At 37.6% G+C, this 15,753-nt stretch overlaps 1 protein-coding gene across 1 annotated transcript in view; it reads left to right on the plus strand.

The window, feature by feature from the left end:
- The window catches only part of LOC125464956 (mannosyl-oligosaccharide 1,2-alpha-mannosidase IA-like), a 137,789-nt gene extending 123,319 nt beyond the window's left edge, over positions 1-14,470 (plus strand). The window contains exon 12 of the mRNA XM_048557924.2: positions 499-14,470. Within this exon, the coding sequence (XP_048413881.1) occupies positions 499-628 (130 nt within the window). The 3' untranslated portion in view covers positions 629-14,470. The remainder of the gene's footprint in view (positions 1-498) is intronic.
- The last annotated feature ends 1,283 nt before the right edge of the window (positions 14,471-15,753 follow it).

The raw sequence follows: 15,753 nt of genomic DNA on the forward strand, positions 1-15,753 counted from the left end.
GAACTTCCCTCCACTTCTCTGCCTGCTCCGATCTTGAAATTTTGGAGGGCGTGAATGCAGGCAAGATGTCAGGCAGCCAACCTACCACAGAGCCTATTGAGTTCCTTAGTGGCTGCTTCATGGGCCATAGCAATGGCTGTCAGCAGCACCTAACTTCCAGATACTGGTCCTTAATCAGGCACTGAACGCCTTTAAACAAGAATCCCAGCTCCCCCACGTGGTTTGTTTTTCCAGCTTCCATGTGGAACATCCCCTGCTTGCCACACTGTGCATTAATTAACAACCTAAGACCTCAGTTCATGGTGCATTGGTCATCTATGAGAATTCATGCCATGGACATAATCAAGACAGAAGGAGAAAGGCAGTGGGATCCCATCTGCCTCTCCTGCCTGATCCTCCTTCATACCAAATTCACCTGGAGAGAAATAATATAATTGTTCTTCATTTTCATTATTTCAGGTGCTAATCCTTTTTTTTTCATTTATCTCCTCAAACAAGGTACCTTTATGTGCTGTTCTCTGAAGATGAACTGCTGTCTCCAGAACACTGGGTATTCAACACAGAGGCCCATCCTCTGCCTATAATACAAAGGAACTCACAAGAACAAGTGATCACAAATGATCAGTAAACAAATATACCCTGAAGAACGGTTAACCTTTATCAGTCTTTTGGGTTGAGATGCATTTCCTTTCCAGTAAAGGACATTTATCGATTTAGATAGAAATGGGTTAAGAGTCAGCAGTGTAATCGATGTGTTGTGGTGTTTGATCTGCTCTGGACACATTGATTTCCTCTGTGAGGAGATGAGTGGCCCTATTGGCTGCTTGTCAGGGGCCACGCTGAAAGTAAAGTCTCAAATATATTACTTTTCCACAAGGCTTGAATGAGGGAGAATGCAAGGATCAATTTGACTCTTCTTTCTGACCAAAGGATTAAAATTTTATAAGTGTAAAGGCTGTTAATTTACTTTCCTCTCACTTTATAAAAGAACTTGTGTTAAGCAAAGTAAGTGCATATTCAGTTCTTTATATTTGTAATTAAACTAGCATCTTCTGGTACTATGACCAAATATTGCATTGACATCATGATCTGGTGATTCTGAGGTTCCATTACTCATTGACTAGGCCTTTCATTTTCTCTGTTGGGTCGCTGATTGGTGTATTTGTATAAAATGTTTCTATGTGGTACCTTAACATGTTTGTTAATTATTTATCTTAAATAAATTAACAAATATGCTAAATAATGAAGATAAGAATATAACTAAATTAGTCAAGTGTTTGAAGAAAGAATATAAGAAATGAAATATTACCAACTTGAAATTCACCTTGAGTAGTAGCAGTTTTGTCTTGCCGTTTACATTCTGTCCACTTTACACTAGAACCCAAGGCAAATTTCACAATTTAAATGTTATTTTTCATTTTTCACATCGAATACTTTTTAATCAATACAATCTGAATCAAAATATCCTGAAGTATTGGTAGTAAAATGGGGCACTGCCAGCAGCATGAAGTGGACACTTAGTAAATTGGCAGCTAAAGCTTCATCTCTCCTGATATTCTTTACACTAAGGTACACAGAACAAGAGTTCAGACACTTTTTTGGAGATTGATTTTCATATCCCACTTGGTTTTTACTTGATTTGGAATTCAAAAGCTTTGCAATATTTTCCAAGTTAACAGAAAATTTGAAACTGGCGCAATGAAAAATATCATCTGTGAATTTGCTGCAAATCATTTTTTGCACTGTTGGCATACACCAGTTTCACCCCCATTTTGTTTTACTTCAGTTTTATTTGATAATTATGGTCAAGAAGAAAATCATTTTGGTGCTAATTTGATGTCAATCAAACTTTACCAGATAACCATGTAACTTCTAATCAAAGGTATCTATCATAGGCATAACTGAGGTGCAATATACACTTACATCAATCTGTTACATATTTACATTCATTCTGTCTCATTTACAATTTTATGTATGCAATTATGGCACTTATTTTATTGATTATTTTACATTGTTCTTATCAAGTCATACATTTATACTGTTTGGGCCTAAGCTCAGTTAAACATTCAATTATATTGAATTTATACAATTTGATTCCAATGTAAGTTAGAACAATTGCAAACATGAAAATGACAGCCAGAAAAAGACTCATGGGTGTATTATAGCTTGTACCCCACATTATGCATCACAATACATTCACTTCACACCAACTCAGTGCCATGTGTCCTTGGAGAGGTAAAAGCAAAACTAAAACCCCAAGCCTATCATGAAAATTTTCTCTCTGAGCCCCTTAAAGCAATCAAAATTAGTCCAGGACATCACATTGTCCTGAACTACATTATACCATAGTCTGCCTTTTGTTTAATTATTCTGATTAAGTAATTACATGGCTCAAACAAAGAACTCTTAGTTGATTGGGCCTGTGTTTGTGCTTATTTAAGTACATAACTTTTGTATCATTTTATGTTCTTACTATTCAAATGCATTTCAAAATCCATTTTAAATGATGCCTGAGTCAACATACATAAATCATTGCCTCTTCTAATAATAACTGTGAAAAATACTTACCACTTGCCCTTCTATTGGTAATTTTGAGTCCAAGTCCCTTGCAACTAGTTCACAATGAGTGAAAGCAAACTTTTATTACTCTGTAATGTTCATAATTTTGAAAACCTTCTTCAGATCTGCCAATTAAGTTTCCCCTTCTAGTGAAAAAAATGACCTTTTCTCATGACATTCTTTTATATAAGTTCTCATTCCAAGTGACATTCAAGTAAGCCTCCATTGTTTCTTTCCATGACTCACCCTTCCACTAAAGAAAAGTCCATACCACACTCTGTACTTTAACTATACCCTTACCAGTGTTTTGAAAAACTGCAACATTATTTCAGTTTTTATATTTAGTATTGCTCTGTGCAAAACCCCAAAATCTTTTATTGGGATGTATTGGAGGGTGTAATGATAGATATGCATTCCTTTATTTTAGGAGGTGAGAGGATGCCTAGTTTTTAGCTGTGTATAATGAAGGGCATACATAGTATACTCACCTGGGTCATGTTTCTAAAAGCACAAATTAGTAAGTCATGCAAGGTTAAGATGACATGGCCCAGTTATATTTTGGCAAATCCTTTAAGTGTATATGGCGGCTGCTATAACAGCTTTATTTGGACTAATTGCTATTATATTAATAGTGATTCAGTGTGATTTCAAAAATTTCAGAAATTATCGTCAGTGGTCTTTGTGGACAAATATATCATTATAATGGCCATACATAGGAATATAATTAACACCAATTTCTCTACACTCATGAAGTAAGAGGTAAATTTATTATGTAGTTAAAAGTCTATCTGAACATACCTGATTCATTTTATAGATTTGGGTCCAGATTATTGTTTGTATTCTCCCATTTCAAGCAGTATATATGGCATTTGTATCATAACCTATTAAAAATCTTGCAATATGGTATCATTTCCAGTCAAAATTTGTTCCTGCAGTGCTTTCCTTATCACACCTGAGCTTACTCAAAGACTCCCTAAAACAAAGATAAATTAATATGTAAGAAATCTACACCAAACTAATTGCTAGACAATGCACTAAATAGTGTCAAACATTTAAATTTCATTAAGAGGATATTCTCACAATATTCTTATGATACAAATGGAGGTGTATATGTTCACTTTTAGAATTTGCAATAATGCACTGATCTTTTCAACATTTGCCTAAGTTTCTTTGTTCCTCTATTATGTCGAGAATGTTACCATCATAAGGGGTAATGCGTATCACTTTTCTGCAAAAATGTACGTTTTCATAGTTCACTCCATTAAACTGTAGCTGCCATCTATCTGTCTACTCCCCAGTCATAGGGAAGTCTTGCTAAAACTATACAACTATACTATCAGACCACAGGTAGAATACTGTGAACAGTTTTGAGCTGCTTATCTAAGGAAAGACATGCTGGCATTGAGGTAATCCAGCAAATGTTCACTAGGTGGATTCTGGGTATGGAGGAATTGTCTTATGAGGAGAGGTTGAGGTCAGTCCTGTACTCATTGGAGTTTAGAAGAATGAGAGGGCTACCTTATTGAAACATATAAGATTCTAAAGAGACTTGATAGGGTAGATGCAGAATGGTTGGTTTCCCTGGAGGGCATAATCTCAGAATAAGGAGATGCCCTTTTAATACTGAGATGAGGAGGAATTTTTTCTTCTTCCTTCAGATTAGAGTTAACTTGTGGAATTCTTTACCACAGAGGGATGTAGGAGGCTGAGATAGATGTTTAATCAATTAGGGAATCAAGAGTTGTGGGGGAAAGGGCAAGAAAGTGGAGCTAAGGATTATGAGTTCAGTAGTGATCTCATTGATCTCAATGGGCTGAATTGTCTGCTTCTACTCCTACATCTTGCATTCTCTGCGTAAATTAGTCCTTCACAGATTATAATCCAGAAATTTAAACATAACCCACTTGTTTCTATTTCCAATCTATTTCTATAACTGGGGAAATAAAAGTTACAGCAAAACTTTTACACAGTACTAACATCCTTGTAAACTGAGGAACATCCATTTGTTCCTTGCATTCTATACCCTCACCACCTCACTGCCTATTTATATAACATTCCTTTTAATACTATGTGCCTTGATGTTCATTACAAGCCTTTTAAGTGGCACCCTATCAAACATCCTTTGAAAGTCCAACATACAACATTGTCTATATTTCCTTAATCTATGTAAATTCTTCAAATTAGTTCATTTAAAGTTGAGTGTATGGCATGGTTGACAGCTGCTACTAATCGCATGTCTTTTTAATTCTTCATTCTCATGTTATGAATCCCAGTATTTTATCAATAACTGAGGCATGGCCAACACGCATATAATTTCCTGCTTTGTCCTATTTCCATTAGTTTTATTTTTCCCTGCTGATTTATGTACAGTGAGTCTTTAAAAACTGGCAACTGTTTTTACTAATGCACAATCCTGTGAATGTAACGAAGAAAGATCATTGAGTTAAGCACAGTTACTGGATGAAATAATTACAAATCCTCGTATTATTTTGTGCATTACACTGAAACTGAAAGGTGTACTTGTTTTATTCAAGTTCTTTTGATGTTTAAAGTCATGAATAGGATGTAGTTTCTAATGAGCACAAGGTAGAGTTAATGGGTTTGGTATTGTAACACAGATTTTTTTGAAACATTCTGAATACTTATGATACTGGACCAGGACACTCTGCTCCAAAGAATTCTGCCATAAAATGAATTCTATAATGTCATCCTTATTAACTTGGATAATGTATGTCCAAAAAATCCTTTGAATGTTACAAGCCCAGCTTCTGAAAATGTACTGCTACTGCAGTTACAGCAATAGCATGCTCAACTGCATATGCAGTACAATCTTAAAGTGCTGAAATCTGCTGAGATATCCTGTTCCTTTCATCTATTAATTGCCTACTTAACCTCCCAGGATGAGAGTCCTCTTTATCTGACTTCTCAGCAAATTATAATGCTGGTTACTTACTCATTTTCTTCTGAATGCACTTAAAAACCTTTTACGCTATTCCTTTCAATGCTTGTTGATGTTCTTTCTCCAGGCGTTTTTTTTTAACCCTAACCGTAACCCTACCCTCTTACTTTAGCTTAATGCCTCCATCATTGAGTGACTCAGTGGACTTTAATAGCCCACTTCCTAGAAGGAAATCTTTCTGTTCATGCCCTGGGAAAAAAACTACTCATCATGGATCCTAACCCTTTTTCATTCCATGGAGGATAAGTATCTATTTCTGGGTTATCTCAGTGCACTTCAAAACCCCTTTCATCTGAACTATAGGCAATAACATTGTGCTTATGTGGTCTGTGCTTAACACACAGCTTGTATAGTTTCTTTGTTTTAATACTGTGCTGACCTGATCTTGGTGCATTAATGTTCCACTCACTAGGTCTGTCACTTTGATAGTCCCCTCAGCTGGGTATTAGTGTGGTTTAATAGTTTGCTTACCTAGTCAGCGCACTTTAATAATCTTCTCCCTCTGTCTTCCCTGCACCCTCTCAATCTCCACCCAAACTTTGGTTTCAGTGTAGTTCAGTACTCTGCTTAAAAACTGAAAGAACTGTGGATGCTGTAAATCAGGAACAGAAACAAAATTGCTGGAAAAGCTCAGCAGGTCTGGCAGCATCTGTGAAGGAGAAACCAGAGGTAACGTTTTGGGTCTGGTAACCCTTCCTCGGAACTGAGTTTTGGGTCTGGTAACCCTTCCTCGGAACTGAGTTTCGGGTCTGGTAACCCTTCCTCGGAACTGAGTTTCGGGTCTGGTAACCCTTCCTCGGAACTGAGTTTCGGGTCTGGTAACCCTTCCTCGGAACTGAGTTTCGGGTCTGGTAACCCTTCCTCGGAACTGAGTTTCGGGTCTGGTAACCCTTCCTCGGAACTGAGTTTCGGGTCTGGTAACCCTTCCTCGGAACTGAGTTTCGGGTCTGGTAACCCTTCCTCGGAACTGAGTTTCGGGTCTGGTAACCCTTCCTCGGAACTGAGTTTCGGGTCTGGTAACCCTTCCTCGGAACTGAGTTTCGGGTCTGGTAACCCTTCCTCGGAACTGAGTTTCGGGTCTGGTAACCCTTCCTCGGAACTGAGTTTCGGGTCTGGTAACCCTTCCTCGGAACTGAGTTTCGGGTCTGGTAACCCTTCCTCGGAACTGAGTTTCGGGTCTGGTAACCCTTCCTCGGAACTGAGTTTCGGGTCTGGTAACCCTTCCTCGGAACTGAGTTTCGGGTCTGGTAACCCTTCCTCGGAACTGAGTTTCGGGTCTGGTAACCCTTCCTCGGAACTGAGTTTCGGGTCTGGTAACCCTTCCTCGGAACTGAGTTCAGAGGGAGGGTTACCAGACCCGAAATGTTAACTCTGTTTTCTCCATCACAGGTACTGTCTGACCTGCTGAGCTTTTCCAGCATTTTTGTTTTTGTTCACTACACTGCTTACTCGGTCAGCCCACTTTAATACAGACCACAACCAGTCAGTGCACTTTAATAAACTTTAGTATATCTGGGAGCTGTCATAAAGCTTTTCCTTCAAGCAGCAATTTTCTACTTTATTTGTTGAAACATGTTTTCTTTCTCCTCTTGCTCCAGTCTAACCAGAGTACACATCACCCATCCTGGTGTCAGACAACGCTTTCCTTACCAGATTGGTTGTATTTGCTGAAAGATTAACCCAGACATAAGTTGTCCTTTGATTTTATGCTTCCAGTTAGATGTCTAACCCATACTCAGCACTTTGCTGTGCATTGTTTCTCAGTTAGGGAACTGAAAAGATTGATGATCAAACAATTTTCTCTTTTTAAATGGTTTTTGGATTGCATTCCTCCCATCTTACACAGTCTAGCATCGTTATCAGAAGTGGACCCAATATCTTATTGATTCGGTGCTCATTGGGTATTTTTGGCAGTTGCCTGAAAGAAAATGCTCTTCATGGAATTGCTTTCTGTATATTTTTGAAACAGATTGTGCTTATCCTGTCCAACAGTTCATGACATGAACAGTTGGCAAGGAACTTCCACAAGTATTATTTAAAGGAATCTTGAACTCCATTAAATTAAGTGCCTGATTAGTTATTTTACCCCACCACTTTTTTGGCAACAGTTAGGATGTGAAAATCCTTTGAAAGAGAGAATTTGTGGAGCTACTGAACACTTCCCGAAAATTTTCTTACACTCCCAGACCAGAAGAGGAGTAGAAAGATGAGACTGCCGAAGGTGAAGGAAACAATGCAACTTTTTCTGAGGTGGCAGTAGTTCATCATCTCGCCCATGTGGGTGCAAACAAAAAGTAAGGAGAGCGTGTTACAATTTACCTAGTTTTCTGGATTCTAGTTCATTCATAGACTGCAGAACGTAGGTTTGTGCCCACCACCCACACATTCCAAATTGGCTCCGTGTTGGAGCAGGAATTGCCTCCATTCACTCAATGTTCAATTTATTTGTATCACCAACAGCATTTCAGGCAGGTTTATGCTTACTTTCCTATGTTACTTATTTGTTCCTATACTGCAGTTCCTAGTTTCCCCCTTAGTTACAAACAGACTAACAAATAGCAGAGTGCTTTCTGAGGACAAAAGCTATTTCACATCTACTGGCTCATAATTCCTCTGGGGGCCCCCCGAACACTAATGTAAAGTGTAGATTAACTAGATTGAGAAAACATTGTCTTGAAACAATGGGTGGAATTTAGTGTCTTTTGCAAGTTTTATGGTGGGTGGATTAATTGGTGAAGGGTGGTGGGAGGGGACCGTGCCTCCAAGGTGGAAAAATCTATGGACAGCCTTTTGATCCTGCTAACAGTTGAGGCCTTTAAATATGAACTAGGAGCAAGAGTTGGTCATGCAGCCCTTTGGGCTTGCTCTGCCATTTGATAAAATTGTGCCTGATCTAATTGTGTCTCCAAATTAAGAAGAGCTTGAGGTTAAGGGACCGGAAGATGTAGAGCACGATTCAGTAGAGCTGCAACTTGACAACTCTTAAGGCAGAAATTATTGATGAGATTCTTCTGACCTATGTTCCCCTCTGCCAAGCACTAACATTTCCCCCTCCCATCTGATCCAAAGCTGACACAGCCATGACCCTTAAACTGTGAGCCTTCATAGGTGCTACATGAGGATTACAACGATCAACAGCAAACTAAAGAAATTGTATTTTGCTGTTCCAAAAGACTCCAGCCTTAATTTGACAAATGGTTACATGATTGCCTGTTTAAAGATGTATGCCTATTTGAAGGCTCATTTAAAAGTAAAGTGTCTGACTTCTGTGCTTGCTTATCTATTCTAGAACTTTTATGAAATATTTCCTTGTGGCAGATTGAGAGGTGAGACTGCTGAACTTGCATTGAGGCCATTTGAAATAGCTGTTATAGATGAGAAGTTCTGGGTGTTAATGGGTCAACTTTCAACAGCTGGAACTCAGCTTCGCACCTGTGTGTCTTTTCTATTTGTTTGGCAGCGACAAATGAACTGGTTGAGGGGTCAGGTGTGTTGAGATAAGGCAGAATGTACCTTCCATGTTGCTAATACCACTAGTGGGGCTAACTCCTGGCACTGTCACTTTGGTGCAAGTTCGGAGTGTATATTTTGTGAGGTTTGGGATTCAAGTGAGAAAAGTAAAAAAAAAAGGTGGAAAACCCTGCAGGACTTGTCCTTCAATCTTTCCAAAAGTAATGTTCCTGGCATTGCCTGCAGTGTGGAGAATACTACATAAGATGCAGCCCTCCTCCTTTTGTGTGCAAGGTTTGTGTCTGAACATTTGTGAGAAAGTGCATACTGGGTAGAACAATGTTGTTTTGTGTTAAAATGGCAACTCTGAGGAGATGAGTGTTCTAATGGTGATGGGAATATCAACTGTAGAATGCTGCAGTAGGAGCGGAAGAATCATAATGTGTGGAGAGAAATAGGGAGTGCAGTGGGTCCAGAAGTAATGCAAGAATAAGCAAAGAATATTGAGAGATATGAAGTAGGAGGCATTTCTTTACTAGCCATGGGATGTCAGTGCACCTTTGTCCTAGGAACACCAACTATGCACAAATATTTAAATGAATTAAGGGGACCAATTATGTCCATGTGATTGAGTACTTCCTTCCATGCAAAATCCATTCTGTGACTGCAGATGGTCTTAAAATCAGTTTCTGGTCGACCACATCTAAAATATTTTCAATAACTTCAAGATCCTCAGTCCTAGAACAGTGTGGGCAGTGATAAATAGAAATGAATATTAGGTTATTGCTAAGCACTTAATATCAGCCAGGACAAGGCAGGGTTCAGTGGTAGTTCCATACCTTTGTACCAAGAGGCCCATAGACTTCAAGCTAAGAAAACCTTTAAGCAAAATAATGGCCAGGTCAAGCCATGAATTTCACTAGCAATAGGTTGAAAATGATGGCAAAACGAAGGTTGGAGCTAGGGTGGTTGGAAGATTTAAAAACTTCTTTCACTTTAAAGGAGCAGAATTTTTTGATGGGCTGGGTCTTTTTTAGTGCTAATGAGCCTATCTTCCTGTGCAGTGACCTGCTGCTACTCCACCCTTTTTTTCCAGCTATTCAGAAAACCAAAGAAACCAATGTCTGTGAAGTCAATCAGAAGTTCAATAATTTACCTTCACAGACCATTTGATATGACTGAAATGAGATCAGCTGCTTCTGCTCCATTTTACAATGTGTAAGTGTAGCTAATAGATAGAAGGGATACAATTTAGAACACTTGACATTATCCTCGCTAATTCTTGGATTAGCTTGATCAAGTAGCGACATAGTTGCCCATTTGCACCTTTCCCAAATATGGAATTTTGAGTCCAACATCTGTAATGCACTCAAACTGTATGAGATAAACTCAAATTTGTTTCTAAAGAGTTAGAATAAGTCTAGAAGTTCCAAAATAGAGATGTTATTTCTGAGGAAAGGAGATATTCTTGTAGACTAGTAGGGGTTCGGATAACTCAATTGGCTAGACACCTGGTTTGAAATGTGGAGTGTTGCCAACATCCTGGGTTGTCATCAGTTCTTGCACTGCCTAAGGTTACCATGAAAGTCCCAATCTCAACCTAGCCTTTGCCTGTGGTGTTGTGAACCTTACATTAAACCACCACCAGTCATCTCTCTCTCTCTCTAATGAGTCCTCTGGAGCTATGGCAACTTTACATTGTAGACTGCATTTCTGAAAAAACGTCAGATATAATTCAGGAAATTGTAGTCCATTTAGGCGATATTGTCAATTCATCTATTTTCTGTGTCCCACAGTCTTTGTTTCACTCAATTCCCTAAGATTTTCACTGCTAGATATTTGTTAAGTTGCTGTCCTTATTAATATCTGTTCATCTTTTTGTTAATATTGTGTAGAAAAGGTGTGATTCAGTGTTTAATGTCCAATTATTTTACCTTAAGCAAATATTGGGAAAAGATAATGAATGCGATTCACTTCAAGACTGTTATTTTCTTTTCAATCAATATTAAATTAAACATTATTAGTAGTGATCAGATTAAATGTTACTAAATCTTCATAGGTATTTGTTCAAAAGGAAATAACTTCCTCCAGTAGTTGAATGCATAAATGTGCTCTGCATCACACAAATAATGAAGGATCTTTTCATGTGTTTAGCCCTGGATGCAATTTGGAGCAGTAAACCTAGAATTGCCTAGGGATGAAGCCAACATCTCTTTTGTTGCATGGCTCAGTTTCACACTAAAATCATAAGATAACATAGAACATTACAGCACGGTACAGGCCCTTCGGCCCTCGATGTTGTGCCGACCTGTCATACCCATCTGAAGCCCATCTAACCTACACTATTCCATGTACGTCCATATGCTTATCCAGTGACGACTTAAATGTACCTAAAGTTGGCGAATCTACTACCTTATAGTATGGTCCAGGTGAGGGTCTTTCGGCTCTTTCAAATAGTATTCCACTTAGTCCTACTGACAGGCTGTTTTCCCATATCTCTACAATTTTAATGCCTTGCAGTATTTAGCCAATTCCCCTTTGAAAGCTACTTTTGAACCTGTTTCATTACAAATTTACCTACCCATTGTATAAAAAAAAATCATGTTGCCTGTTGCTTTCCCAAATACTTTAAATCTGTGCCTTCTGGATTTTGAGCAGAGATAATGGGAACTGCAAATGCTGGAGAATCCAAGGTAACAAAGTGTGGGGCTGGATGAACACAGCAGGCCAAGCAGCATCTTAGAAGCACAAAAGCTGACATTTTGAGCCTAGGCCCAAAACGTCAGCTTTTGTGCTCCTGGATTTTGATCTTTTAGCTCTATTTTATGCACTTTTTAAGTCTCTGTCTAAGTTCTTAGCCTTGCTCCTTACTACAAGGAGAACAACTCCAACTTTTCCAGCCTGTACAAGTAACTGTAATCTTGTTCCAGGAGCAATTCTGGTAAACCTCTTTCATACTGTCACCAAAGCCTTCATGCACTTCCTAAAGTGTGGTGCTCAGAATTGGACACACTATTCTTGCTACTGCATAATTGATATTTTGGATAGGTTTGGCATAACTTCTGGTCTTTTGTAAATTTGGCTTCCAAAAGGCTCAGGGTACTAGAGTTCTTGATTAACTTTTTTTTAAACCTGTCCTTTCACCTTCAAAGATTTATGCATAACTTCCCTCAGATTTCTGATTTTTGCACCCTTTTTAAAGTTGAACTATTTCACATGTATTGTCTGTCCTCATTCTTTCACCAAAATTAGCCGTGCCCTAGTTAAATATTTTTATCCTAGACTGTTTCTTCTCCTTCATCAGAACTCATTTAACCTTTATAATGCTATGCTCATGATTCTCAAGAAACAAGTTCACTGGAACTTTTCCACTTGACCCACTTGAATTCCCCAGAACTAGATCCAGCAATACCAGCTTTCTGTGTTTAACAGGAACCACACTGATTAATGCACTTTGGACCTGCCTTCTCTTCGCTTTTGTAAATACAATTTTTATCCCATTTAATATTTGGGTTGTTTAAGTCTACCGTTGTCAGTTCAGCAAAAATAAGTTGCATTTATATAGCACTCTTGAAGTATACGATTCTTGCCTATTTCAATTTCCTTGCAAATGTTCTTTTCTATCTCCTTCATACTGAATATTTGTGGCTCATAAAATACCCTTAGTAACATTTATGGGTACCAGGTTGGAAAATAAAATTAGTGTAGAAGTTATGCCATAATCTTACTGAATGGTGGAGCAGACGAGGCCATGCTATTACTTTACTTTCTTAACAGCTCGTCTATTTTTTTCTTGCCTCCAAGCAAATGAATTTTATCGTAAACACTGTTTCTTTCTCACACTGTAATATTTTTCATTATAGAAACTGCTATCAAAGCAGTCTGTTCATGATTCAACATTTTTGGAAACTAATTCCTTTTAAAAAATGCATTCTGTGAGCAGAGTTTAGTCTGAACTTTTATTGAGTATTTTATCTATGATTAATTGACAATAAAATAGTTGTGCAGCCGTAAATTTCACAGATGATTGCCATCTCTTGAATATGATGTAACGATAGAGTCATTTGAATTAAGAAACCTTTCAAAGTGTCTATTAAATAATTTCCCTTTAAACTAATCAGTTAAGCAAAATCTTGAGCCCGTAATATTATTTTTTAAAATATGGAAATCATGTATAGATTTCTGTCATCTTATACCATTACTTCAGTAACAAGTTCCATTGACCCAGACTGATATATTGATATGTCAGAATAATTGCTGACCAAACAAGTGCATGTATTGATTTGTTGATATCAGTAATAATTGTTGTTTGTGTGCATTTTGCATTGATTCCTTAAATGTAAGATCCACGACTGGTTAATGTTTACATAGTAAAGAATAAGCAATAATCTAAAGCACATGGAATGCATTTTCATAGCTATGAGGCATGCAAAGCAGAAAGATTGACATAGTTTCCTTTTAGCAGCAATTATTTTGCTATTAACATTTGGGGTTAAGAGTCCAGTTGTCCCCCAATCACTTCACATTTTAGGTTTCATAATACAGTCTCCAGCAAGCTGACATATATTAAATTTAAATCCATTGCGCTTGATTCCAATAGAAATATCTATAAGCTACAATTGTTGGAACCTTTTTGCTTTGGATTATATGTTTACAGCATCTGAATCAAGTGTGCATGGGATTTGTATTAGTGCGGTGTCACCTTAGCAATGTGTACGTCATTCAGTTCTTTTTGAGATATGCCTTGTTAAAATCTGCACTTGTCAAGTGCTGCCATGTTAAGAATATTGTCTGCTGGTTGAGTCATTGTTAAATAAAGTGATTCTGTTATGGAATAGTATATCTTTATTGTATAATTCACATATTATACACAGCCAGTATATTCTCTTAAGAAAAGCAACAGGCTATACAAAGACCAATTTCATTTTAATATCCTGATAATTAGCAAAAGGTTTTTGCACTAGTTTACTGATACAATTTGTTGTACAGTTCTGAAGACTGATTGCAATACAGTGCATACAAACTGAATTATGTGATTTATACAGTTAAGGAAATTACTAACTATAATTTTGCAAAGTGCAAGATGGAGGAGTTGAATGAACTGAAGAAATTGATTTCTATTTGATTGCTGCAACATTTTTTGTTGTGCGACCTTTACATTTCTTGGGCATACTTATGTTATTTTCCCTTAAGACTACATATATACAGTTTGCTTTTGGATTTGAATTGAAAAATTTGTGATTTCATTTTATCTTAAAATTGTAATGGAAGCTACCCTGCAAGATTGCAGTTACACAATGGATGCAAAACTGACGTGAACTTTTTCTAGTGGTTTAATATATGTAATTTTTTCAAGTCATCAAAAACCAAAATATGTAATAAATTTGGTATATTTAACTAATATCCTTTATAATTAAAGATTGATATATTATCACCTGTGTAATCAAACTCTGTTCTGGTATCCGATAATTGCATATTTTTATTTGTGATTCTTTATTTTCTTAGCTGTAATACCTGTTTAAATTAATACAACTCTACTTTTCTGCAAATCTTTATCATTGTTATATCTTGTGTGACATTTGATTTACATTTTTCAAAGTACAAATGTGGTTCCTTCACAAGTTTTAACTATAAACTGAGTTAAATTCTTATAATGATGCACACCAGTCAGAGGGGAGAATGAAAAGCCAGAAGTGGTTGTACACATTGGTAAGAATGATATAGTTAGCGAAAGGGTTGAGGCTTTGCAGAATGAATGTAGGAAGTTAGATAAGAGGCTAAAAGGTAAAATCTGGACTATTTCCGGTGCTGGGTGCTAGTGAGAGTTGGGATAAGAAATTAGGGCAGATAAACCAGTGGCAGAGGAGATGGTGCAGTGGGCAAGGATTCAGATTTTTGGATCATTGGGATCTCTTCCAGGGCAGAAGATACCTGTTCAAAAGGGCCTGAACTGAAGGAGGACTGATGTCATGAGGGAGATTTGCTAGTGTTTCTTGAGAACCTTTTAAACAAATATGGACGAGGAATGGGGCATCCTAAGTAATAGTGAAAATAGACAGAGGAGAATGATTCAGAAATTAAAGAAAGCAAATTAATTAGACAAGACAGGCAAGACCAAGTCAAAGAATGAGGTAACTCTGAAGAACTAAACTGCATTTATTTCCATGCAAGGCATCTGACGGTTAAGGCCAATGAACTCAGCATGTATGGGAACATGGGACTGAGACATCCAGCAGTTACAAAAACATGGCTGAGGGAGGGACAGAGACTGGCAGCTCAGTGTTCAGGGGTTTGGATGCAATAGGAAAGATAGAAAGGAGGGTTGTAGAATTTTTGATCAGGGAAAACATAACTGCTGTACTAAGTATATTCCTGAGGTATTGTCCAATGAAGCTATATGGGTGGAATTCAAAAATAAAGAGGAGATGATCACCTATATGGGATTGTACAATAGGCTGCCAATAGCCAGAAGGAAACTGAAGACCAAATATCGAAAGAGATCTCCGATATATGTAAGAATAATAGGGTTGTAATAAGTGGGGATTTTAACTTTCCAAACATAGACTGGGATTGCCATTGTGTTAAGGACTTGGATGGAGAGGAATTTGTTAAACGTGTTCAAGAACATTTTCTTTATCCATGTGTAGATGTACCTACTAGAGAGAGAGCAAAATTTGACCTTCTGTTGGGAAACAAGACAGTGCAAGTGACTGTGCACTTTGGGACCAGTGATCAAAATCTATTAGTTTTAAAATAGTTATGGAAAGGGATAAACCTTGTATAAA

Source organism: Stegostoma tigrinum, chromosome 24 (assembly GCF_030684315.1).
Source record: "Stegostoma tigrinum isolate sSteTig4 chromosome 24, sSteTig4.hap1, whole genome shotgun sequence".
Taxonomy (NCBI): domain Eukaryota; kingdom Metazoa; phylum Chordata; class Chondrichthyes; order Orectolobiformes; family Stegostomatidae; genus Stegostoma; species Stegostoma tigrinum.